The 27,777-nt window shown below is 36.5% G+C and overlaps 2 protein-coding genes across 6 annotated transcripts in view; one reads left to right on the top strand and one right to left on the bottom strand.

Moving 5' to 3' along the window:
* C5H1orf146 (chromosome 5 C1orf146 homolog) overlaps positions 1 to 25,895 on the top strand; it is a 34,892-nt gene extending 8,997 nt beyond the window's left edge. Inside the window, exons 2-7 of one of the 2 annotated variants that reach the window (XM_036103370.2) lie at positions 6,125 to 6,252; positions 11,223 to 11,334; positions 22,039 to 22,132; positions 24,193 to 24,361; positions 24,755 to 24,833; positions 25,527 to 25,895. In XM_036103370.2, the coding sequence (XP_035959263.1) occupies positions 11,266 to 11,334; positions 22,039 to 22,132; positions 24,193 to 24,361; positions 24,755 to 24,833; positions 25,527 to 25,661 (546 nt within the window). In that variant the 5' untranslated portion in view covers positions 6,125 to 6,252; positions 11,223 to 11,265 and the 3' untranslated portion in view covers positions 25,662 to 25,895. The remainder of the gene's footprint in view (positions 1 to 6,124; positions 6,253 to 11,222; positions 11,335 to 22,038; positions 22,133 to 24,192; positions 24,362 to 24,754; positions 24,834 to 25,526) is intronic. The other variant, XM_036103371.2, reaches the window with a different exon arrangement.
* Positions 25,896 to 26,633: 738 nt separating this feature from the next.
* The window catches only part of GLMN (glomulin, FKBP associated protein), a 32,327-nt gene continuing 31,183 nt past the window's right edge, over positions 26,634 to 27,777 (bottom strand). For all 4 annotated transcript variants that reach the window (XM_036103363.2, XM_036103367.2, XM_078072760.1 and 1 more), the window contains 3 exons: positions 27,640 to 27,763; positions 26,973 to 27,055; positions 26,634 to 26,871 (listed from right to left, as the gene is read on the bottom strand). In XM_036103363.2, the coding sequence (XP_035959256.1) occupies positions 26,755 to 26,871; positions 26,973 to 27,055; positions 27,640 to 27,763 (324 nt within the window). In that variant the 3' untranslated portion in view covers positions 26,634 to 26,754. The remainder of the gene's footprint in view (positions 26,872 to 26,972; positions 27,056 to 27,639; positions 27,764 to 27,777) is intronic.

The following is a 27,777-nucleotide window of genomic DNA, read 5'->3' as shown; positions in this document are numbered from 1 at the left end:
GGCTTCCCGCAGAGCAGGGAGCCCGATGTGGGACTCGATCCCGGGACCCCGGGATCATGACCTGAGCCGAAGGCAGACGCTTAACGACTGAGCCACCCAGGCGCCCCCTCTGTTACTTTTTTACTACCATTTTTGTAATATATGAATATTTTTTAGTTTACCACTTTAATTTCTCTGTTGATTTTTCTTTTACTTTTTTTAAGTTATTTTCTTAGTGCTTTCTCTTGGGATTATAATACGCATCTTATTATTTCAGATTAATACTTCTACTTGGCACTGTAAAATGGATTCTCCCACTGAGGGATCTTAGAAGTTAAATGTATGAGATGCTGCTTACAACCAAAATAATTTCTTTTGTTACTAGAAGCCTACTGTTAATATTGTCAGCATATCTTATCACTAATGTTATAGGAACATAATTCATTGACCAGCTACTTTAGTAAACACCACTGTGCTAAGTGTTAAGGGAATATAGTAAGGAGGTGAATTCATATCGCAAACAAGTAAAGGGAAGTCTTCTAATGATATTATTTAGGGAAAGATAATTGTGGGATAATATTTGTCTGAGAAGGTTTTGTAGATTGAGATATGAAGTTTGCATTTGCAGAGATAAGAGGGAGTATTTTAGTGAGAAACCTGAGAGAATTTTGGAAGAGTTTAGAATAAGGATGGTATATATAAGTGATGGCAATGGAAATTAAAAAGGAATTAATCAAAATACCACAGGCTTCTTGTCTAAAATAGCAGATTGACCCCATCTGTTTATCTTTTTTTCTCCAAACATTTGAAATGATAGCAAAGATTTTTTTTTAATTAACAAACACAAAGAAGGAGTAAAATAGCAAGTGAGAAATTTAAATGAGTATGAGGAAACTGGAAGACAGAGAGGAATGGTAATCAATTTGGTTATAAAAGAAAGTTATCCAAGTGCCTATAGAGGGAGAAATTAATGAGAAGAGAGGAGTTTTGCCTCATGGACAAGAGGCTGAGTACTGTACTTGGAAGCATCAGGTATTGGTGCACATCAAGAGCAGAATGTGGAAGGAGAAAAGATTGTTGAAAGTTCATATGCAAATCTGTTAGAACTTCCTTGGGTTCTCTTCTCCATTCTGAACATTCAGGGAAATTCACCCTACAGTTCTCCGATGGAGAAGGCTGGAGGTTTGTTTCTGGAGACATTCATCTGGGAAGATGGATTTGGGAATACCGGGCACATCTCTTACCTTATAAGAGATGTCTTCTGTAACGATCCAACATTACATAACAATAGCCTCCAGCACTTATTCCCCATGTACTCTAATTTATTTTTCTTCATGGCACACATTGCTACCTTCTGTCACTCTCTCATCACCCATATTTGTCTTTTTTTTTGGAATCATCTCACTAGAATGGAAGCTTCATGAGGGTGGAGATTTGTTTTGTTCACTGTTGTGTCCATAGTCCCTATAATACCAAATACGTAAGTATTTTTTATTAATAAATACATAAGTAAGAAAAGACAATTAAGGATCACTAGGCATTTGAGGAAACCTTCCAACATGAAAACTAGATTAAATGAAAAAAGAGATCTGTAGAAAACCGAGGCAATGTGGACAACGGAAGAAAACTTCAAAAAATGTAATTAGTTACCTCAGAGAGATGAGAGATATTGAATTCATAAAACAAAGAGATGCAATGAAGAAGAATGATCAGAGAATAAGAAAGTGCTCCTAGTAACAAAAAATATACATATGTGGTAGTTTAAAATTTTAAAAATAAAACTCTCGGCTTCTGGTTTCTAGTCTAGCATGTAATGGAATTAGTAATTCCATCCTAACAAGTAAAAAGCTGAACAAACTGAAAAATCAACAACTCAAATCTGTCAGAGAAGTGAGGTCACGTGGCAAACTTCTGCACCCAAAATTGTAGAGACAGAGGGATTGATACGAAGAATCACTTACTGGAGCAGAAACCAATAAGCAGAAACCTCTACAGGTACCAGTACTGGGATGGGATGGGAAAACCTAAAGTGTAATTGAAGAATTGCTGGAGGCACTGTGTCAATAAGTAGGGGGACCCACTAATTAGGGGGCCCTGTCTTAGTGTGAACTGCCAAAGCAAAATCCCGTGGACTTGGGTGGCTTATACAACGGACATTTATTTTCTCAAAGTTCTGGAGGCTGGAAGTCCCAAGATGAGGGTGCCATCCTGGGTGGTTTCTGGCGAGAACTTTCTTCCTAGCTTGCAGACAGTGGGCCACCTTTTTGCTGTAGCATCTCTTCTTTTAAGGGCACTGATCCCATCATGAGGGCCCCACTCTCTTGACCTCACCTCATCGAATCCTGATTATCTCCCAAAGGACCCATTTTGAAATACCATCACATGGGGGATTGGGGCTTCATTATATGATTTTGGTGGAACATTATTCAGTCCGTAGCAGGCCCCCACACTTTTGTGAGTTCTACCTCTGGGAGCTCTACCAGGTTCTCACAGTGAATATTGAAGAAAAATTCCTTTGTGATTCTGGCAGGGGGAAAAGAAAAAAAACAAAACAAAACATTTTGAAATATGTGAGAGCATCCTGTCTTAAAAATTCTGCCCTCAAGATGGGGCATCTGGGTGGTTCAGTTGGTTAAACATCTGATTCTTGATTTCGGATTAGGTCATGATCTCAGGGTTGTGAGATCAAGCCCTGCCTTGGGCCCTGCACTGGGCGTGGAGCCTGCTTAAAACTCTCTCTCTCCCCCCCAAAAAAAAAAAAAAATTAAAAATTTTACCAGAACCTAACCCTGTTGGTATTTTATCATAGACTAATCAACATGGGCCAAGGGAAATACCCAGCTTTAGCCGCCTGGAGGCATCCCGTCCCACCTAAGCAGGGGAAAAATCTGAGAAACACTGGTGAAATTCACAGCTCAGCATTGCAGGCTTCTGAAAAGACTGAGACCTAATAATAGGACTGTAGAATCCTTCTCCTCCCCTTAGACCTTACCACCATGTCACCAAAGGCCTGTGTACCAGAGTTTCTTTTACCAAGTAGGTCATGTTAGGCTTTCAACAAAAAACTGTAAGGCATACTAAAAGGGAGAAAACATAATTTGAGGAGACAGCACCAGAGGTCCAGATATAGCAGGGATGTTGGAATTATCAGACTAGGAATTTTAAACAACTGTAACTGATATGTGGGAGGCTGTAATGGAAAAAGTAGACAATATAACAAGAACAGATGGGTAGTGTAAGCAGAGAGATGGAAATAGTAAGAAAGAATAAAAAAAGGAAGTGTTGGAAATAAAAGAGAATGTAACAGAAAGGAAGAATGCATCTGATGGACTCATTAATGGAATTGACACAGCTGAGGAAGGAATCTCTGAGCTTGAGGATATGCTAATAGAAACTTCCAAAAGTGAAACGCAAAGAGAAAAAAAGACTGAAAAAAAACTGAGCAAAATATCCAAGGACTGTGGAACAATTACAAGAAGTGTAACTTATGTGTAATGTGAATACCAAAAAGAGAAGAAAGAGAAAGGAACAGAAGAAATACTTGAAGCAGTGACTAAGAATTTCCATTTCCCCAAATTAATGCCAGACACCAAACCACAGATCCAGGAATCTCAGGGAACACCAAGGATGATAATTGCCAAAACAACAACAACAACAAAACCCCCAAAAAACCAAACCCCACCTAGGCATATCATACTCAAACTACAGAAAATCAAAGATAAAATATCTTGATAGAAACCACCTTATCTATAAGAGGAGCAAAGATACAAATTACATTACACCAGAGCTTGCTGGTGCTATCACTCTCTGTGCCACGTGAGGACACAGTAAAAAGGTGGCCAACTGTCTGCAAACTAGGACGAAAGTTCTCACCAGAACCCATCTCGGATGGCACCCTGATCTTGGATGTAATTGCATGTAAACCATGCAAGCAAGAGAGTGGAGTAAAATACTGAGAGAATAAAACCACTGACCTGGAATTCTCTGTCTTGCTGTGTCCTCCTTCAAAGTGAAAGAGAAATAAAGATTTTCTCAGATAAGCAGAAATTGAAAGATTGGTTGCCAGTTGTTGATCTGTTTTATAAGAAACGTTAAGAATTTCTTGAGAGTTATATGTTAGTTAACTATGTTAACTAACTGGAATATGCACAAAACCTAAAAAAATTAAAATAAAATAAAAACACATTGTACAACCTAAAAAAAATTTCTTGAGAGAAGAGAAATGATAGTGTCAGAAACTCAGATCTATGTGAAGAAAGGGAGAACAATAGAGAAGGAATAAGTGAAAATAAAAAACTTATTTCTCTTATTCCTCATTCATCTAACAAATAAAAGCTTGTTCAAGATAATAGTAACAACAATGTATTTGATGGTTATAGCTTGTGTAAAAGTGAAAAGAATGACAGCAATGGCATAAGGGATAGGATGGAGGACTTAGGAATATTTTTTGTTATAAGATACTTGTACTATTAATGAAGTGGTATACTGTTATTTGAAAATAAACTTGGATTGGATGTAAATGTATATTGTACACTCTAGGGCAACCAGTAAAAAAAAAAAAAGTTTAAGAAAAAACCTTTAGAGCCAGTTAGGAAAAATCACCTGGAAAATGACCTCCCCTCCCCCCAAAAAATGAAAACAGTAGAAGACTAAGATCAAGCTATGAGATCTAATACCCAGCTAATAGCAGTTGCAAAAAAAAAAAAAAAAAGAATATTGGGAATATTAAATAAGTATTACAAAATAGTTTTCTAGAATTGAAGAACATGAGTATCCAGATTAAAAGGTCTTGCTGAGTACTTAGTACAATGCTGGTAAAAAGATCTACCCAAAGACACGTTGTTGTGAAATTTCAGAACACTAGAGATTAGGAAAGACGCTAAACATTAAGGTACCAAAAAAGCTTCTGGAGAAAACAAATGAAAAATAAGTCACTTACACAGTAGGAATAGGAATCAACATGATATGTCCACAGCTACATTGGTTGTCTAGAAAACAGAGTAATATTTATAAAGTTCTGAAAGAAAACATATCTAATAAGATATATAGGCACAAACATATATAAATACACACATACACATATACATATATTTATAAATATCAATCAAATAGGATAAAGATTTTCAGACATGCAAGGGCTCAAAATACATCTATGTCTTTATATTATTTATTTGCCGTGCATACTCTTTTTAAGGGAACTACTAAAGAATGCTTCAGTGAAACAAAAGAACAAGGAAAGGGAAACATGGCTCTAACACAGGAGAGAGATGCTGGGAAGTCCCAGGATGACAGCTAATGAATCAGAGAAATATCCAGTTTATATTTTTATCTGCAGGAATGGGAAGGGATCTCTAGGGAGAAAAATGTAACTGAGGGATTATTTGTGTTGGAATGTTTGAAAAAAGTACCAAAAGTCTTGTGAAAATAGTTTATTGTTTTGTTTTGGTTGAAAGGATTGACTAAAGTATATAATGATGATAATAATATATTTGTATTATGTCATTTGATTTTCTGAATGACTCTGAGGTATTGGCAAGCCAGTATTATTCGTCTCATTGTATGTAATTATATGTGTGAAAATACGCTTAAAGACATTGAGTGATTACAGTATTAGAGGTAAGACTAGAACCCTGGTCTAACTCCCATTGTATTTTTTCTACTATACTATGGATCTTCTACCAAAAGGTCTGAATGTATGCCTTATATTTGGCATAGATTCCACATACACTCCACATCCTCACTGAATCATAAAAGCCATAATCACCCATTTTGTCTTTTGCAGTTCTACCCCTCCCCCCGCCCCTGATACACCACCAATATTCTAACATAGTTTTTCTTGTTGCTAAGATATTTTTGCTTCTTTACCTTTCACCAGACACTAAACTAAACTCAGTGACAGGAACCTTCATTCTGTTTCTAGAATTAGTCTTTATATTTGATCCCCCTGGCTTTTGAATTGCATCTTTCTCTTTTATTTTTTTTTTCTTTTAAATGTGTTTGGAAATTTATTTTTATACATTTAACTATGCACGCAGGGTTTTTTTCTCTTTTATTCCTGACTAGACTCTGCTGCAACTCATGGAACTCAACCCCATATACTTCTTTTAGTTTAAAACAACTTTGCATCTAATTGGCCTTCTTTTAGGCAAGAATAAGCATTTGGCAACTATTTCCAGAGTTCTTCAGGGATGATTCTGAAGTATCATATATGGAGTACCAGGTACCTACTTTCCCAATGGCCATTTGCTTCTTGCCGTTTTGCCACCAAGTCAGGTCAGTACATCCTCTTCAAAATGTTTCTTCAACAAGATGTTTTGTAAGCATGTAATTCTATTTGTATATTTATTATGAACTATGACATGTGCTCAGGGTAAAGACCCAGAAAGCCATTTAATTCACTTCTGACTACATATCATTCTATTTATTCAAGGGACTCTGATCATCATGAGATTTTGGTAATAGGAAAAGCTCTCACCAAGAACACAGCCTCTGTAGAATCTAAGTTTATTCATTACCACTTAAGAATTTAAGAATTCTTCTGCCTCCACAGGTTACTTTGCCACTTGTACACTAACCACAGATCTGTATTCATAGCATAGTTTTTGAAAGCATTGTTTATTGCCTAACATATCCACATTTATTTGTCACCGCCCATCACCCAACAAATCATCAGCTAGATCATGGTAGAATACTTGGGCTTCCTTACTTATGGTGAAAGGGATTGGTTCATCTACACACCTGCCACATATATTTACTTATAAAATCCCCCCACATTCTTTTACCCCCCTGCCCTTTGATCAACCTGATAGAGAGAACTAGAGTTCATGATAGATATGCTGAGCTCTTGTTGATGCCTTTGCCAGCTGCATGTCAGATACAGTGAGAGGGTAGGTATGACCCAGGAGAGGAGTTCATGTGACTTCAGTCTATTCCTAAGAATCTGATCCCAGAATACTCAGAGTCTCACCAGGTAAACTCAGCAAACCCTGCCTTGTTTACTGGGAAGAAAGACTGACATTGTGAGGATGGTGCCTTTTAAGCTAGCTTGATCCATCTCTGCACCACGTATTTCTAACATATAAAGACACATGGCAAAACCCTTCCACTGTTAATGGCAGTCATCCAGGACTTACCTTATTTGTTCCCAGCTTGCAATAACCTTTATTTTGCTTCTGACTTCTGGACTACTGTTTATATTTAGCAAAAGTGCCAGGCACTGTGCTAGGCATTGGGAATACAAAGATGAATAAAACATGGTTCCTCTCCTTGAGGAGCCTCCAGTGAGAAGTCTCTTCATTGAGAATACAACTATGTAAACAAATTTAACTATATTAATGAGTAATTTAACAGATATGCTTGGGCTACTATAGGTCCACAGAAGAGGGAAGTCCTGATTGCCTGTGGAGAACAGGGAGAGTTTTTTTAGAGGAAGTAACACACAAACTGCTAATTTTAAAAAATAACTAGGAATTGACAAGAAAGTGAGGGGAATTTTATTCAGAATATATAGAGATGAGGTGTGAAAAAGCATTTCTTGTTTAGGACTATAGGTTCTTCAGAATAGCTAGAGCACATGTGATACGTTAAGGAATGGTAGGACATGAGCCTGAAAAGGAAAGAATTTGTACACCTTGAGTAGGCCATGGTGAATCATTAAAGGATTTTAATTGGGGAGGAATATGATATTTGTGGTTTTGCAAGATAACTCCATGTTATTGCAAATTATTTATAATTGGAAAAGTTTGGGACCACATCATATGTCCATTGTAAATTACCAGAGATAATTGAAGGGTAGCAGAATATGCCTATTTGACATGAGGATTATTTTGAGCTGATTATTTTAAGAAATACAGACATAGGAGAAGCTCTGAAGCAGAATAGGAGTTACCCTTTTGTAAGGTACATTCACACTTTTGAAGAAAGCCTCCATTTTTAAGTATCTTTCTCTCTGTATCAGGAAGAGAAGGGTGACTCTAAATCACAAGAGACTTAAAGATGGCACTGACTTAAATCTGCATAACAAACCTTACTCTTGTTTACTGTGTTTTTCCTGGTACCTTCCCAACACTGGCCTCTCCCATAACATCTTTCTTTTGTCTTTATCTGAAGATGGTATTTAAAGTGGTGGCTTAGGCTCTCTCAAGGAATTAACTCCTTTTTTTTCTGGTTATCTTCCATGTATATGTCAGGTATACATGTTAATAAAGTGGTTTGTTTTTCTCTTGTTAATCTGTCTTTTATTATAGGGGATCTCAGCCAAGACCTCATAAGGGTAAAAGGAAAATTATTTTCCTTTCCTGCATAAGGGTCAAATAAAGGGTGGCAAATCCATACAACAGAAATTATATAGCCTTTACATATTTCCTAAAAATACATAAGGAAATAGTTTATGACAGATATTAAATGAAAACACTAGAGTATAAGTCCTAAATATATGGAAAGATACACCATATTCATAAATGGAAAGACTCAATTTCATAAAGAATTTAGTTTTTTCCAAATTGTTTTATAGGTAAATGCACTTCTAATTTTAAAGATCCTCTAACAGTTTTAAAGCAACTGACATGATGATTTTAAAATTTATGGGGGGTGGTGAGCCTGGGTGGCTCAGTCGGTTAAGTGTTTTGGCTCAGGTCATGAGATCGAGCCCCATGTCGGGCTCTGCTTGAGATGCTCTTTGTCCTCTGTCCCTCCCCCAACTCATGATCTTTCTCTAAATAAATAAAATCTTTTAAAAAAATAAAATAAAATTTAGAGGGAAGAAAAAAGACCCAAGAACACATATAGCACTACTGAAAAAGAAGAGTAAGATATCGAGACTTCCCATATAGAAATCAAGAGTTTTTATAAAACTATAAAAATTAAAAACAGCATGACATTGACTTGGGAATAATTGAACAATGGAATAGAATATAGAACCCAGAAGCAGACCTATGAATATGTAAAAACAATGTGTCACTAAGGTGACATTGCATTGCAAATAATGAGGGGGAGAAAAGACTACTAGTGTTGAGACAACTAGGTAGCCATATTTTTAGAAAATGAAATTGGATCCCTACTTCAGACTCTATACAAAATTCTAGATAATTAAAGACTTAAATGTGAAAGATCAAACTAAAAATTTAGAAGACAATGAAAGAGAATATCTGTGACTTCTGGGTAGAGAGGATTTCTTAAATAAAAAGCACTGAGAATAAATGAAAACATTGGTAAATTTGACAATATTGAAAATTCTAAGTTGTGTATCAAATAATATAAAGAAGGGGAAAAGGCAAGTCTAAACTGGGAGAAAATACAAACAGTTGACAAAAATTAATATCTAGAATATATAAGGAAATTCTACAAATGAGAAAAAGAAAAGGAAAATCTAATAGAAAAATGGACAAAAGACATACCCATTTCACAGAAATTGGAACATGGCTTAAGAGTGTCAGTGTCCATAATAATCAGAAAAGTGCCAAATTTAGACCACAGTGATACTCACTTGAATGCTACTAGATTTACAGTAATTAATTTTTACCTTTTCTCCCACCCACCTCAGACAACTGTACTTCAAACTTTTTTTTTTTTTTTTTAAAGACTTTATTTATTTATTTGACAGAGACACAGCGAGAGAGGGAACACAAGCAGGGGGAGTGGGAGAGGGAGAAGCAGGCTTTCCGCTGAGCAGAGAGCCCGACACGGGGCTCGATCCCAGGACTCTGGGATCATGACCTGAGCTGAAGGCAGATGCTTAACGACTGAGCCACCCAGGCGCCCCTGTACTTTAAACTTTAGCACACTGATGTTTTTGAAATTTTCTTATATCATTTTCTTTTATTATCTGGTTGCCAGTGTGTACAGTACTTGGTGTTTGCCAATGTGTACAGTACTTTGTGTTGTTCTTGCCCAGAAAACTCTTCCTTCCTTTAGTGCAGCAGTTCTTAAAAGTATGGTCCCTAGACAGGCATTAACAACACCAACAGAAATACACATATACTGGCCCCACCCCTCAACTATCTTTTCAAGGATGTGTAGTGAATAGTTTTGTAGGTTAGAGATAATATTTTCCTCTAGAGCACAGGGCAGGTTTGGTTGCAGCCCATTATAAAAATTAGGGATTCCTAAGCTCAGGATTCCTTTCCTATAATACACCTCACTGTTTCTGCTGATATTACCTAGCCTTTTCCCCATAACCGTGTGGGAATTGGATTTGGGGAATTGCTGCAAGAGAATGAGGATCCTGGGGTGCCTGGGTGGCTCAGTCATTTAAGCATTTGACTCTTGATTTTGGCTCGGGTCATGACCTCAGGGTTGTGAGATTGAGCCCCACTTTGGGCTCTGCACTCACTGGGGAGTCCGCTTGAGATTCTCTCTCCTTGTTCCCCTCCACCTGTGTTCTCTCTCTCTCTAAAACAATAAATCTTTAAAAAAGAGAGAGAATGAGGTTACTTCTCTTGCTGTGAGTAAAAAAACAAGTAAAAAAAACATTCTTTGTCCTCTGACCCAGGAGTCTTCTGTCTTTTGTTAAATCCATTAACTGTGGCAGGCTAACTTTTTTTTTAGCTTGCAAATACAGTAAAACCATAGGCCTTTCACAGTTCTTGACACAAGTCTTCTTTCATGAAGTTAGTGCCCTGAAATGGGAACCATTGCTTTTAGTAATTGTTAATAGAGTTAAATAACAAGAATTCAACCGAGTAAATTTAAAAATCAGATTGGCTTCATTCAGTGAATCATGAATTGGGCAACATCCCAATTAGCAAGGGAAAGGAGCTCCACCAAACTGTAGAAAAGGGGGTTTTTAAAGGTAGGTGGAAAAAAAATTATTTGCAAAGAATGCATTGTTTCAGGCAAGATCGCCTTCCTGAGGGGAAAGGAAGGGATTTATTGGGTGGATTATTTATTTCACTAGTGCTGACCAGGTAATTTGGTGTTGACTGGTTAAAGGTTACATACATTCAAAGGGGTTGAAAATGTAGTTAGGTTAGATATTAAGTTTTGGTTTACTGATGTGGGGTTTAGCACAAATGACTCCATTTTGGGTGTTCTGTCTCCTTTTTAACAGTAGGAAGCATGGTATTGCAATCGGAAGCATGGTATTGAATAAGCTTAATGTATAACAAGACAGATATTTTTCAGTTTCAAATTTTAACTTTCAAATATTCATTAGAGTGTCTCCATTAACCTAGTTTCATTTCTGTCTTTAATTTTCATTCACCAGACGTTTCTACATTGTCCTGTTTGCTCTTTCTTTTTATCAGATTGTGGCACCATTAGAAGCTGGGTTGATCCAGAGACAGACAGATGGCTGAAAATGGCAGAAAAGAAAAAATAAAATGGACAACCACTATTATTATTAGCTCATCTCTTAAGGTAAAGAGGCATTTGGGCCATTGATCTTTAATTTAAAAATTAAAAGCAATAGAACAATATTTTAAAAGATCCTTAGCTTGATTATCCAAAGTTATATGGATCTGGAAGAACATAAACTAAATGTATTTTATTTATTTTTTTATTTTTTTAAAGATTTTATTTATTTATTTGACAGAGAGACACAGCGAGAGAGGGAACACAAGCAGGGGGAGTGGGAGAGGGAGAAGCAGGCTTCCCGCGGAGCAGGGAGCCCGATGTGGGACTCGATCCCAGGCCCCTGGGATCATGACCTGAGCCGAAGGCAGACGCTTAATGACTAAGCCACCCAGGCGCCCCAAACGAAATGTATTTTAAAGATAAATTCTAAACTTTACTGCATCCATTTTCAACATCCTACTTCTCTAAATATTTGAAGGTTGGAAATTTTTTAAAGTTCTTATGTTTCTCTATAAGCCTGTTCTAATAGAGATGTTACAGGATTTGAGAAGCAGTAATGCGCACATGTATATTACTTGTTTTCAAAGAAATAAACCACAGAAACTGATCTGTGTACCTTAGTGTCGTTAGAGGGAGGCTGTCTCCATACAGTTTGGGTGGGGAAGGGATGGAAAGTTGAATCCATGAAGGCAGTTGGTCAGTCCACAACCATTTTTAGCTCCTCAGCCAACAGGATTTCTCCATTGCGCTGGTATTTATCTATGGACACTAGCTGACGTCTAGAGGGAAGGGGCAAGAAATGACTGTTCCACAGTAAAGATGAGAGAGGCAAGAATAAGACTAAAAATAAGATTTTTTAATCCATTCTATCCTCCCACTGCTTCCTCAAGCTGCACTTTGCCCCAGTGGCTTTCGCCATCTAGCTCCATAACACAAACCAGTTTAAGACAGCCTTAAGTCTCACTGTTTTTTTTGTGCTTCTATTTGTTAGGTTTCTGGAATTCCTGTTTTTCTCTTAATTCTGTGTCTTTTTCAGACTGATTTTGAGAGAGGGAGCCAGCAACCCATGCTAATTTGCCAAGAACAACTACTTCATAATTCATTTATTATGTTTAACCGTCTTGCTTTGTCCTATTTGTTTCTTCTTTATCTCGTCACTTTTTGTATTGATTGGTTTCTCTCTCTCTCCTTCTCTACCCCTCTCCCTCCCTCTTCCCTCTGTGTCCCTCTCCTTTCTTCCTTTCCTTATTATATGCTCTATTTCTACTTCTTTCTTCCCTTCCTTATTATATGCTCTATTTCTACTATTTTAGTAGTTTCCCTAGAAATTTTAACATGCATACTTATCTCCACAAAATCCACAGTGAATAATTACCTTTATTTTCCTCTTAAGGGACAAAAGAATCTTTAATTCCAGTCATCCCTTTCTGTGTTACATCCTGTTTTTATATTTAGTTTAATTCTATTTTTTAACTTTTCTAAAGTTAGCATTTGTTTATATACTCATGTCTTTGCTACTGTTTTTGCTGTCCTTTCCTTCTTTTGGTTCAGACCTCCCAATTTAAATCACTTTCTTTTTATCTGAAGAATGTAATTTAGAAGTTACCTCAATGAGTATCTTCTAGAGGTAAAAACTTATTCTCAGTTTTTGTTAATATCAAAATATTTCTATTTTCCCCTTGATCTTGAAAGATATTTTAAAGGTCAATTTAATTGACGTATAACTTACATACAATAAAATGCACACATTTTAAATGTACAGTTTGATGAGTTTTGACAAATGTGTATACCTGTGTAACCACCACCCTAATCAAAATATAGAACGTATGCATCACTCCAGAAAATTCCTTCATGTAGTCATTTGTAGTCATTTCTTTTCTCACTCCTTGCCTCAAGCAACTATTGATCTGATATTTATCACTATAATTAGTTTTGCCTGTTCTAGAACATCATATAAGTGGAATAATATAGTTGGTACTCTTTTGTGCCTTGCTTTCATGTTATTGCATATAACAATTTGTACCCTTTTATTGCTGGGTAGTAGTTTAGTGTATGAGTATACTACCCCAATTTATTTATCTGTTCACCAATAGATGGACATTTGGGTTTCCAGTTTTTGGCTGTTATGAATTAAAGCTGCTCTTAACCTCAGTATAGGTCTGTATGTTTACATGGTTTCATTTCTCTTGTAAATACCTAGTAATGGAATTGCTGGGTCATATGGGTCATATGTTTATTTTTATAAGAAATTGCACAACTCTTCTCAGGTTCAGTACAAATGAGCACTGAATCTATTTAACTGTGTAACTAAAATAAAAATAAATGTGGGGATTATGGTTTTATATTCCCATCAGCAATGTATGAAAATTCCAGTTGCTCCAAAGTGAAAGATATTTTCGCTAGATTTACAGATACTTTCTTACAGCATATTGAGGAACTCATTTCACTAGATTCTGACTTTCATTGTTGCTGTTGATAAGCTAGCAGTCAGTTTGTCACTTCTTTGAAGATTACCTGTCTTTCCTCTTTGACTGCCTTTCAGATTTTGGCATTCTCTAGTTTTTTTTTTAAAGATTTTATTTATTTATTTGACAGAGAGAGACACAGCGAGAGAGGGAACACAAGCAGGGGGAGTGGGAGAGGGAGAAGCAGGCTTCCCGCGGAGCAGGGAGCCCGATGCGGGGCTTGATCCCAGGACTCTGGGATCGTGACCTGAGTTGAAGGCAGTAGCTTAACGACTGAGCCACCCAGGTGCCCCTGGCATTCTGTAGTTTTAAGGTATAGATTTTCTTTTTCTTTTTTTTTTTTTTTTTTGAGGTTTCATGAATCTTTGAATTGTTGTTATTATCAAGTTCTTATTCATCATCTCCTTTATTCCCTTGCTCCTTCCTGTCTGAACTCCCATTAGATGTATGTTAGATCTTCTCACAATGTTCTCTATGCATTTTGACCTCTCTTTCACTTTTTCTGTCTTTAGGTTGCAATCTAGGTAATTTCATCCGTTCTGTCTTCCATGTCAGTATTTCTCTCTACTCCTATTAAACTCATCCATTGGAAGGTTTTTTGGTTTTTCTGTTTCGTTTGACTTTTTTCAACTTAGGAAATATAGAGAAAAGTACACAAAAGTATATATGAACCATTTAATGGAGTTATTGTAAAAAGAATACCATGTAGCCAATCAGGTCAACAAACAGAACATTACTAATTCTCTTTTCTCTTCAGGACTTTTATTAATTATATCAATGATCAAATACCAATTATATTAGATATTTATAATTTATTAATTATATCAAATGTGTATAACACCTATACTTTTTCTGTAGCTGTAATTCCCACATTTATTTTCATGTTAGTTACACAGTTAAATTGATTCAAGATATATCTTTGTTTTTTTTTTCAAGTCTTTATTTTTCTCAGGTATGATTTAAAAAATTTTCTTCATATTGTTCCTATTTCATTTTAAGTACTGTAGATAGTTGATGTTTTTGTTGCTGTTATGGAATATTGTTTCCCCATGTTTTCAGTCTATAAGTAGCAATTTTTGAGTTTGTGGTAATTTATTTTTAATCACTTCACTGAATTTTCATGATACATTATCAGTTGATTCTATTGGATTTTCAAGGGAGGCAGTCATAATTTGTGATTAGAATTTCTGACAGCTATATCTCATGGCCTTTTGCTGTAACCAGAGCATCTAAAATAGTGTTTCTGATTTTAATGGGAATACTTCCAGTGTTTTATTACATATGATGTACCTGTTGCTATAAAATATTTGTTGTGTTAATATTCATCTAAGCTTAATTTATAAAGGTTTTCTCTTCATCAGAAATAGGTGTACAGGGGCTCCAGGGTGGCTCAGTCAGTTAAGCATCTGCCTTCGTCGGCTCAGGTCATGATCCTGGAGTCCCAGGATTGAGTCCCACATCAGGCTCCCTGCTAAGCAGGGAGTCTGCTTCTCCCTCTGACCCTCCCCCTTCATGTGCTCTCTCTTTCTCTCTCTCAAATAAATAAATAAAATCTTTAAAGAAAAATAGGTGTTCAGTTTCAAGTGCATTATTTTTTGTTGTCTGTTGAGAAGAACTTAAGTGACTAATCTTTGCATTTCTTGATTAAACTAGTTGATCGTTACGAGTTTTTCTTTCATAGTCTCTTAAAATTTGGTTTTCTAATATTTTATTTTTGAATCCTTATTTACTAATGATTAGGCTGTGGTTTTCTCTTTCTGTGCTATTTTTGTAGGCAAGAGGGGGTTTCCTTTTCCATACTTTTTTTTCATTTGTTTATATCTGTGAAGTTATATAGTATGGAAATTATTTGTTCTTTAAGGTAAAAGCTTTTCTATTAAATTTTCTGTGCTGATAATTTTTTATGAACTGTAGAAAAATAGTGATTTCTATGGTTTTTGCTCTGTTAAGTTTTATACTATGTTATGAGTCTATTTTTATAAATTATATATTTTTAAAAAATTTACCTAAGTCATAGAGGTGGTAAACTTACTAAGTTGAAATTTATGAGATTGCCATTTCTGTGATTAAAATTTTCATACTGACATTCTTTTAAATTTTCTGATAAACTCTGTCAGTTATTGAGTACCCTTTCCCACTTCTGTTTTTATTTATATTTCCTTTTTTATGAGTAGATTTGGTAGATAGAATACTAGTTTTACAGAATATTAATAGGTATTAAATTTGTAGAAAGAAGTATTGGATTATATTTGGAATGCTTATATAAACAAATTTATACAAGTTTTTTTTACTGCACTACTCTTAAGAGCCTTTCATATGCTTAAATGCGTGGTAAATCCTCAAAAGGAGACAAAATAATATTCAGTGTTTCCCAATATTATTTGAATACAAGGAACATCTTTTAATACTTCATGGGACTAATAGTCCATGAAACATGCTTTGGAAAATTTAGTCTTAGCTCCTGGTTATTTTGAAAAATTAACTTTTAAAAAAATTTTCAGGGCACCTGGGTGGCTCAGTTGGTTAGGCGACTGCCTTCGGCTCAGGTCATGATCCTGGAGTCCTGGGATCGAGTCCCACATCAGGCTCCCTGCTCAGCAGGGAGTCTGCTTCTCCCTCTGACCCTCCTCCCTCTCATGCTCTCTGTCTCTCATTGTCTCTCTTGCAAATAAATAAAATCTTAAAAAAATAAAATATAAAATAAAAAAAATAAAAAATTTTTCATTTTGTATTTTTTAAAAGATTTATTTATTTATTTTGGGAGAGAGTGCACATGTGAGTGCAGGGGGGAGGGGCAGAGAGAGAGGAAGAGAATCCTAGGCAGAGTCTACTGAGCATGGAGACAGACTCTGGGCTCGAGGCCATGACCCTAAGATCCTGACCACAGCTGAAACCAAGAGTCAGATGCTTTAACCAACTATGCCCCTTTATTCATTTATTTATTATCATTATTTTTAAAAATTTTAGTTTTTCTTAGTGCATGAGCAGGAGGAAGGGCAGAGGGAGAGGGGGAATTGGGCTCCCTGGGAGCCCGATGCGGGGCTCCATCCTAGGACCCTGAGGTCATGACCCAAGCAGAAGGCAGACACTTAACCAACTGAACTACCCAGGCGCCCCAGCAGGTGCCCCTTTAAATTTTATTTTTAAGTCTTTTTTTTTTTTTTTAAAGTAGGCTCCACATCCAGCGTGAAGCCCAACATGGGGTTTGAACTCACAACCCTGAGATCAAGACTGAGCTGAAATCAAGAGTCAGACACTTAACTGAACCACCCAGGCACCCCTTTAGATTTTATTTTTAATTTAATTTTGAAGATTTTTATTTTATTTTAAAGATTTTATTTTTAAGTAATCTCCATACCCAGTGAGGGAATAGAACTCACAACCTGGAGATCAAGAGTCTCATGCTCCAAGGACTGAGCCAGCCATGCCTCCCCACCCTCCACCCTCCACCCCTTTTCTTACTGGATCAGCAGTTGACAGATTGATAGGGCATGAGAGCACCCCCTTATGGCTTCTGACTCCATTTCATCTGCCTATTTATTTTCAAAGGTTTTTTTTGTTTGTTTTTTGTAATTTCTACACCCAGCCTGGGGCTCCAACTCATGACCTGAGCTGCATGCTCTTCCAGTTGAGCCAGCCAGGCACCCCCAATGACTCTATTTTAAATGAGGTTTCCTCTGATGAATTTTCACAATACCAGTTATTCCTTTTTGTTTTATTGCTGAATAATTTCCATTGTGTGAATATGCTTGAAAAAGTCAACGTTGTTAAAAAAAACTAGGAGACTAACAAAAGATGTAACAACCAAATGCATGATCCTGGTTTGAAAAACCGGCTGGTTCAGTCAGTAGAGCATGCAGTTCTTGATCTCAGGGTCCTGACTTCACACCCCATGTTGGGCATAGAGCCTACTTTAAAAAAAACAAAAACAAAAAACAACTATAAAAGCCATTACTTGGCCAATTGAGGAAATTTAAATATCAACTGATTATTAGGTACTACCAGGTAATTAATGGTTTTATTATCTCACTAAGCCTTTTTTTTTTTTTTTTTTGGCAAAATCTCTGTCTCGTTTCTCTATTAATGGCACTACTGTTCTATCAGTTGTTCAGGCTTAAAGCTCTTGTACCACCAGCTCCAACCTTTTTGCTTCCACCCCCACCCACCCTCATATCAGTTCAGGTTTTCAGCACTTTTTTTTTCACAGCTTGAGAGAAAACTCACATACCATACAACTTACCTATTTAAAATATACACTTAAATGGTTTAAAAGCATATTCACAGGGTGTTCAACTGTCATCAAAATCAATTATGAGAACATTTTCATCACCTCCCCCAAAAAACTCTGTACCCATTAGCAGTCACTCCTCAGTAGGTTTTTATCACTTCTGATGTGGCTCCTTAAAACAGCCTTCCAACTCATCATCTTCATTGCTCTCCTTTCAGTTTATCTCATGTACATCACAGACAATTCAGTTTCTCTAAAGCATGGTTTAGATACACCTTCTTAACTAGATACCTTCAGTGACTTCCCCAAAGGACGCTTGGATTCAAGTAAACAAATATCCATTAACACACATTCTGTTCTGGGAACTGTGCTAGGTGCTGTGAACAAAATGGGTACTACTGAAGACTTCTTTTACCGCTCTAGTGCCTGTGCTCAGGCAGGGCCTCTGCCTAGAATGACCTCTTGACCCCCACCTCACCCCCAACTGCTAGAAATTTTTCCCAACTTTCAATGACCGTCTTCCCCAGCAATTGAGTGCGAACTCAGCAGTCAATTGCTGAGTCAGTGAACTTTCCTGACACTTCTCTACCCCGTTCACTTACACACACTTAAAACCTCAGTACTTGTTTGCTCAGTACATCCACAGAACATTCTGTGGCAGCAGCAATGCTCCTTTCTGTGGGAACTGCCAGCTTCTCTCCCCACCGGATTGATTCCTCAGAATCCCACCTCCTTTCCTCCAGTTATCAAAGACCTCCGCCACCCCCGAAAAATTTACTCTTGAATTTGGCTGTTTTTTTCTTAATTCAGTACTTTCTGTATTTATCTTTATTATTTTTTTATTATTTTTATTATTCTTTTAGTTGGCATTGAAAGTTAGGAAAAATTTCTAGCAGTTGGGGGTGAGGTGGGGGTCAAGAGGTCATTCTAGGGGCACCTGGGTGGCTCAGTCGTTAAGCGTCTGCCTTCGGCTCAGGTCATGATCCCAGGGTCCTGGGATCGAGCCCCACATCGGGCTCCCTGCTTGGTGGGAAGCCTGCTTCTCCCTCTCCCACTCCCCCTGCTTGTGTTCCCTCTCTTGCTGTGTCTCTCTCTGTCAAATAAATAAAATCTTGGGGAAAAAAAAAAAGTCATTCTAGGCAGAGGGCCCTGCCTGAGCAGAGGCACTGGAGTATGATTTTTTTAAATTTATTATTATTTTTAATTGAAGTATAGTTGACACACGATATTACATTAGTTTCCAGTTGTATAGCATAGTGATTTGACAAGCCTTTGCATTACTATATACTCAACACAGGTGTAGCTACTGATAGAATATGATTGAAATTCATTAACATGGCATACATGGGTCCTTAGGATATGCCAGCAGTTATTCCTAATACCATCTCCAAATTAACTGACTTGTGTACACCTTACACACTTACCATATAAGAATCATACTTTTGCATCTGAATGCCTTTGCCTTTACTCTTTCTGTCCTTGCTCTTCTCACATTTGTCTTCTTGTCTGCTTACTAAACTCCTTTCCACTTTAAAGATTCACTCATATTTTATGAAGCTTTTTGACTCTTTGACATCTGTTATATCCTTTTATAGTTTTTTTTTTTGCCAAAATTCTCAATCTTGTCTTTCATCTCCTTGAACATAGTAAACATCACTGTTTTAAGGCATGTATCTATGTAAGTTCACTATATGTAACATCCCCTGTGAGTCTATTGCCTGTTGTTTCTTATAGTTCTCTTTCAAGTAATTTTGTCTCTGATTATTTTTAATTGTGTGTTGGAATTTGTATTTGAAAAATTGTAGAAATAACTTGAGGCCTAGAATAGTGTTCTGTTCCTCTAAAAAGTCTTAATTTTACAAGAGAATTAAATCCCCAAAGCCCTAAGGGTTGCCACATAAAATACAGGACATTCAGTTACAACATTTGGGTTTTAGGTAAACAATGAAATTGGTAAAAGTACATCCCAAATATTGCATGGGAAATACTTACACTAAAAAATTATGTTGTTTATCTGAAACTTAGATTCAACTGGGTATTTATTTTTATTTGCTAAATCTGGCAATCCAAGCCTTAAAGCATCTGTTGTATGTAATAAATGAACTACAACTAGAATGGCACTAGTTATGTGAGAATTGAAAAAATAGTCACTCAAATAATTTTCTTTGTAGTTCATATAAAGAAACCTGATTGAGAAAGGTTACTCTAGGCAGTGCTTCTGCAAGGTGCTTGTAGTAATACAGTATCACCTAAAGACAATTTCAGGGATTAAAAGGCTTTGAAGGTAGGCTATAGCCCCTGTGAGAGCTGTCCTACTTTTGTCAGAAGCTGTGTTCAGCCTCTCATCTCTTTCTGAATTGGCAAATGCCCTTAGGGAAAAGGTGGCCTAAATGTTGGTCTCATATCTCTGAACTTCTGTGTAGATTTTGGCCTTATACTTTTTCACTATCCTGCTAGTTCTCTGATGCATTCAAGCAGATTTTAAAAATTGTCCAGCTTTTCTCATTGCCTCAGCAGGAGGTTTGGCCTAAATTACTTAGTCTGCCATTGCTGGAATCAATGTATAATTTTAAAACAGCAGAAGAAATTCATGGGAAGAGCCATAGTTGTACTCTAGGTCAGGATCTGTTTGGCACAGAATACTCTCTTTAGGACAGAAAGGAAGCATATATTTTATATATAATTCCAGCCTGTATACTTAAAATATACACGTTCTAAAGCAAAATGTAAAATTAACGTACCTAAGGGATTTTTGTCTACTTGGAGAACAACCAGCTTGAGTTGTAACCAATCAGGAAACACTATCAACCGTTTATATCTTAGTGGCTTGGATAAAATGATCTAAGTAATTACTTGGATGGATAGAGTAGGAAATGAGATGATTTTTAAAATGGTAAAGTAGAAACCCTGTTGCTATGTTTATACATGTTTTCTGACTTGTCTAAGGCTTAGAACATTTTAAAGGTAAAGTAAAAGTGGTGCCTGGGTGGCTCAGTCAGTTAGGAGTCTGACTCTTGGTTTTGGCTCAGGTCATGATCTCAGGGTTGTGAGATCGAGCCCCATGTCAGACTGAGCCCCATGCTCAGCAGGGAGTCTGCTTGAGATTCTCTCCCTCTCCCTCTGGCCACCCCCTCTCCACCCCATGTGCTCTCTCTCTAAAATAAATAAATAAATATTATATATTTTTAATAAGTATAAAAGTAGGGATACCTGGGTGGCTCAATCGGTTAAGCGTCTGCCTTTGGCTCAGGTTGTGATCCCAGGGTCCTGGGATTGAGTCCTGCATTGGGCTCCTTGCTCAGTGGAGAGTCTGCTTCTCCCTCTGCCAGCTACTCCCCCACTTGTGCTCTCTCTCTGACAAATAAAATCTTAAAATTAAAAAAGAAAAAAAGTATAAAAATAACTGTAAGGTACACAAATGAATTGGAGAATTGGTTGTCTCCTTGTGGTATTCTATATGTCTGGCACTTCATGTTATTGTGAACCACCTAAGAAACTCACCGCCACCCACCTTCCAATTTACATTAATGCATGTCAGAATCTGTCTCCCAGTTGTTTTTTTTTTTTTTTTTTTTTTTTAAAGATTTTACTTATTTATTTGACAGACAGAGACCAGCAAGAGAGGGAACACAAGCAGGGAGAGGGAGAAGCAGGCTCCCCACAGAGCAGGGAGCCCGATGCAGGGCTTGATCCCAGGACCCTGGGATCATGACCTGAGCTGAAGGCAGACACCCAACGACTGAGTCACCCAGGCGCCCCCCAGTTGTTTTTTAACGAAGTTTGCATTTGCTCTGTTTCTTATAGTTCTTTAATACTGTCCTTAGTTTCTGTCCCTAAATAACTAGTGCACAACTCATTTCCAAACACTGTGTGTTTCAGTAGAACTAAATATTTTTGCTTTTTTTAAAGTGTTTTTTTTTCACCAGAGGGAACATTTACTGTCTCCTTTGATGAGCAAATATTTAAGTGGTTATAAAAGAAGCTATTAAACTTAATTTTTCATTAGCTTTAATAAAAAATCATTCATTCTAAAAGCATGTCTTAAGTTTGTGTTTCTGAAAAAAATTTTTTTAGAGTTGTGAAGTTGCAACTGCCCTAGAAAATCGAAGCCACAAGATTCGGTATTCAGATTCCGTGGAAAATGGATCAATTATATTTTCTCTTTCTGGTACGGTATATTTGTTAACTGTCTTGATTTAAGTTTCTTATAAAATACGTGAGTATAAATTCTAATAGTGGTAGTTCAATAACCAGGTAAGAAGCTTAAGGTATTATCTTTTGGGAGAAGTAAATGTATAAAACTTTAATTACTGCTACAAAAGTAGTGCACGTGGCCAACTACAACATGCATTTCTGTTTAGATTATAATTGGGGGCACCTGGGTGTCTCAGTCAGTTAAGCATCCGATTCTTGATTTCGGTTCAGGTCGTGATCTCAGGGTTTGAGATCAAGCACTGCACTGGGCTCTGTGCTGGGCATGGAGCCTGCTTAAGATTCTCCCCCCCCCACCCCCCCGCCGCTTCCTCTTTAAACAAACAGACAAAAATTATTGTTGAACTAAAGCTGAACCCATGGAATCTGGTAGAGGATAGTAAAAACGACATGCTTTGGAACTAAGATGCAAATAGAACAAAGTCATCTCTCCAACAGTCAGTACTTAATGTGTTACCAGTATTAAAGAGGCCAACATCACAACACTGGTCAAAAGCCATATATAAAAACAATATAGGAGAATGTTTTTTCAGGATTTTGTACAAGAGTTTGCTGAAACAAATACTAACTAAAAGAAAAGAGCCAAATAGAGACAAATAAAATTTCTTCAAATCATAAAACTGTACAACTGTCATGGGCAAAATATAGGAAGGAATTAGATTAGGATATGAGAACCCTAAGGTGATGGGAAGGGAGCAGCACAGAGCATAGGTTTGCGGTAGGGAAATGACCAAAATGACAAAAGAGGTGGAGGTAAAGGATTTTACCAGGAGGGTTGCAGATAGACTGGTAATTCTAGCAGAGGTTTTGGAAGACAGGCAGCTTTCAAAAGCTCCTAGAAATAAAACTCCAGGCTGAAAGTGGTCCAACTTCAAACTCATCCTTCCTGGTTGAATAGAGCCCTCTAGGGAGAAGTGAAATGTTTTTGAATACCTCCTGTGTCCCTTGGCCACTTTATATACAGTATCTTATTTAATCCTCTTAACAAACCTATGAAAGAATTATTACATTCTTATAGATGGGAGAACTTAGGTTCAGGAAGGTTTATGTAAATTGTGCAAGTTCATTCAATTAGCATATAATCATATAATCACTTTCCTCAGATTGTCTTCTCTTTTAAAGAGCTATAATTGGATCAAATTTCCCTTCAGGACTATTTTTACAGGCCTGATACTGTTTCAAAAGTCCTAGATTACAGGACACCTGGGTGGCTCAGTCGATTAAGCGTCTGCTTTCGGCTCAGGTCATGATCCCAGGGACCTGGGATCGAGTCCACATCGGGCTCCTTGCTCAGCAGGGAGTCTGCTTCTCCCTCTGCCTGCCATTCCCTCTACTTGTACTTTCTCTGACAAATAAAATCTTAAAAAAAAAAATCCTAGATTATCTGCTCACTGTTTTAATAATAGTTAATGTTCTCTACAAAGGTTTCTCCAAGAAATAGTTGAAGGCTTAAGATTATCTTTGATTTCCATCTTTTAAAAAAGTCATTATAACACACACAAAAAACGACTTTTAACTAAAATTAGGCATTACTTTCATTGTGTACAGTGCCTTGGTTTGAAAATGGTTACTGACCAAAAAAGTTTTTTCCTCTAGAGTAAGTTATCCTTTTATAGAGAGCATTTTAAAGAATTAGCTAAATCATTTTGTAGTATAAGAATTTTGTTAGGGGCGCCTGGGTGGCTCAGTCATTAAGTGTCAGCCTTCGGCTCAGGTCCTGATCCCAGGGTGCTGGGATTGAGCCCCGCATCAGGCTCTCTGCTCCGCAGGAGGCCTGCTTCTCCCTCTCCCACTCCCCCTGCTTGTGTTCCCTCTCTCATGGGTCTCTCTCTCTCAAATAAATAAATAAAATGTATTAAAAAAAAAAATTTGTTACAGTAAATTCTGTTTCTTACAGGTTTGCATCCTGGACACTTAGAGCTGTATTATAGCTATTTTTGTTGATTCTACTGAGTTTACAAAATATTTTCATTATTACAACAAAGTAATGTTTTATATTATGCTTACCTTTTCTAGGACTTGCATTTTTATTGATGGATGCTAAAGAATGCTTTATATCAGCTGAAGAAATATTTCTAGCCAAAATTGAGAAGTTTATTAATATTCACCAAAAGAGTTTTTTGGTTCTGTCTGCTGCCCTCCATGGGCCTGAGGAATGGAAACTGATGTTCAGGATTCAGCAGAGGTATGGAAGAATAGTACTACAGACTTTTCTTAAATCACATGTGTTTACTTTAGTTCTTAATCCTTTTAAGCAGTTGAGTTATGTTTTGCCAAAGGATAAACATTGTAATGTTAACTTGTCATATTTAATAAAATGCAGGCCTAATGGCTACTCCAAGAATCAGGGTGACAAGTTTCAGAGTTCATGCTGATTTCTGAGATTTTCGTGCAAGACCAAAACAAAAGTGAATACTTTTTAGTCTATTAAATTCTGGGTATAAAGCCGTATCATATCCTCTGTGGAATAGGGCAGGGCATGAATAAATAAATGACAAACAATAAGAGGTTTCTGTCTCCTTTCCGCTTAACAGATGTCTGTATAAGTTATATGATCTGTTTATGAATTATTTTTCAGATTCCTGGGTAGTAATTTACGGATACTTCCAGTACACAACACAGTAAATGCTATTAATCTTATGTGCACTATAGCTAAGGTGAGTCACTTAGGAAAATGACGCATTACATAGCACTCATAGATTTTAAGGTTCTTGACTTCAAAATGCACACCCTCTTAAGCAGGATTAACAAATAGTCTGCTTCTGTTCCCCTCAGAAGTTGCTCTTTCAGCATGCAGCTCTTTGAAGCCTGAACTCAGCCTATCATCTTCTCAGTTTACTTCCAGTAGCCACTACAAGAATGACTAACTTTAGGCCAAAAGAGCATTTGGCATATATACATTGTGTTGGCCCTACTGGTTTCTTAAATCTTCCTTCAAGTTCTAAAGTACAATTATTGATCAGGTTGTAGACAAGAACTGTCGAAGTGCAAACATACTATTTTATAGGATGATCTTCACAAGTTGTCCACTTGGTTTTCATGCTTGTCCTCCCCTGTGAAGTGTGCCCTAGGCAGAGTTAGATGTTTCTTACTCTTTCTTATACTTGGAACAGATCTCCATATTAAAGCGGTTCTTAAAGTATTCTACTTTTGGCTTGTTGGAAATTCCTTAAAGACAAAGACCAAGCACTTTTCTGTTACTCATAATTAACTCATACCTAGTATTTAGCACAAAGAAGGTGATTTGATACCTGTTGAATAAGTCAAAGTTTTTTATATGACCCTGTAAAAATTACTTATTTTTGTAAATATTTCTGTAAATAATGTTGCATGTTTATAACTTCTTACAGACTGCCTCCAAACCATACACAGACAGCATTTGCTATAGAATGATAACAACTGAGGCTTACATCATTGAGCAAAGTCCTGTTTGGAAGACACTTCAAAAGTTAAAACTGAGTAGTGATTCATTTAATCCAAATTAGAGTATCAATTACAAAAGTTCTTTTGGAAGAATGTTAATTACCAGTTAAATTATAATGTTCAAATATATATTTAAAGATTTTTTAAAAATTTAAAATAATAAAATGTATATGATCAAAAATGATTTTGTTTTGTTGATAATTCATTTAATAATGTTTAGAAAAAACTGGTACATATAAAACTCAGATGCAGTTCCTTAGTGATACAAACTAAGTTGGATGGAAAATATTTACTACAAAATAACACAGCATTTTCTAACTAGCCCCTTAGACTAAAGGAAAAGTCACACTTTTTAGCTTTTCCACAAGGGCTGCCAGTATTTCTAAAATTAATGTTTGCAGATGCTTTCATACTGTAAGTGCTGCTAGAGAGGTGGTGATGGACTCTGCCCCCTAGACTCCTCCTGAGGTAGGGAAAGAAAGAGAAATTAAGGGGTGCCTGGGTGGCTCAGATGGTTAAGCATCTGCCTTCGGCTTGGGTCATGATCCCAGAGTCCGGGGATCGAGCCCCACGTCCGGCTCCTGGCTCAGCGGGGAGCCTGCTTCTCCCTCTGCCTCTCCCCCTGCTCGTGCTCTCTCTCTTCCTCTCTCTCTATCTGTGTGTCTCGAATGAATAAATAAAATCTTTAAAAAAAAAAAAAAGGGAAATTAAGAGAAGCAGCCAAGTGGCCTAATTAAAAACCTCTCCTGTACACTTCTACAGTGGTGTGATATCCTATTTGACACCAGGAATTCTGAAGTGTAACAAAGCATCTAATTGGAACATAAAGTGTAAAATGTATTTATAAATTCACTACAACTGTATGAATAAGGGCAATACAACTACATTTTATGAGATTATAATACAAAATTATTAGTTTGTATTGGATTTTCAACAGAATTTAGAATACATATTTGGGCATTATTTACCATGAAAAGTATCTTTTTAAAACCAAAGAATACTACTGATCCATAATGTGTCATCACAGAAACCAGTATGAGAAAGGCTACATTTATTTTTCTAGCAGTGTCTTACAGAAAAGTTTTTACAAGGGTACTAAATAATCATAATGGAAAATACAGTATTTTACTAGTCTTTATTTAGGAAATGGAGGTTTCACTTTATCCCAATATTTTCTTCAGGGGTAGACTTTGTTTTTATTTCAATGAGTTCTTCTACTCGAGCCAGAACACTTTCAATCAAATCAAATGTGAAAAGAGCTGAATGTAGGACCTGCAGTGCCAAGGGAAATTAGTGTTACATTAATGTTGCTGTTAAAGCAAAAAAAACAAAAGTCTTCAGCTGGATATAGCTTAGGAAAATTTCAGATCTACCTTAAGCTGCATTTCAGGAGGCATATTAGGGATCTCTTCTCCACCTACAGTTACAGAACAAAGATCTTTAGACTTCTGGACTTCTGTAAGAGAAGAAAAAAAAAGTGTCACATTTAACCATTAAAACAAATCTCAGATTTCAATAATTTATAAGCTACTTTCATTATTATACCCATTACACTAAAAAAAAAAATTTCTAGTAATGCCTATAAGAAATACTCCATAGCTATACAGAAAAGAGCAGAAGATTATTATAGAATTGCTTGCTGACTTTAAAAAGTAATTCTGGATCTAAGATTCTTTTTCGTAATTTGTACAGATTTACTTGAGGGTGAGGATGGACAGAGCCCTACCCAAGTTAGTGTAATATCCAAACAGAAATACTTGTAATACAATTATATTCTTAATCAGAATTTGATTTTAATCTGGTTTTAAACCAGAATATGCTTCAATTTGGTTTAAATCTTTGTTAACCCGATTTCAGTGTTAACTGGCTTACAGATCTGCTAAAAATCATTTTAATTATAAATAAAATGACTTAGCTGTCATGGTTCCATGTTAGAAAATAAACAAGTATGAGATGAAAAAGTTCTTTGAGTATAACTGACAGTTCTAAAATTTGACTAATTTTTAGACCTAACCAAAAATGAAATTGCACATTACCAACCTTGGCTATTTTCTTGGCTATTTTTAATTTCTGCTTCATAATGTGCTTTTGACATATTAAGTCCTGTATGGAGTGGCTTTAAGAAATTATTCTCAATCTTTCCAAGTTCTGTCCATAATCCAGTCTGTTCAGAAGAAT

This window comes from Halichoerus grypus, chromosome 5, assembly GCF_964656455.1.
Source record: "Halichoerus grypus chromosome 5, mHalGry1.hap1.1, whole genome shotgun sequence".
Taxonomy (NCBI): domain Eukaryota; kingdom Metazoa; phylum Chordata; class Mammalia; order Carnivora; family Phocidae; genus Halichoerus; species Halichoerus grypus.
The sequence above is the reverse complement of the archived record's forward strand: the minus strand, read 5'-3'. Positions and strand labels throughout refer to the sequence as shown.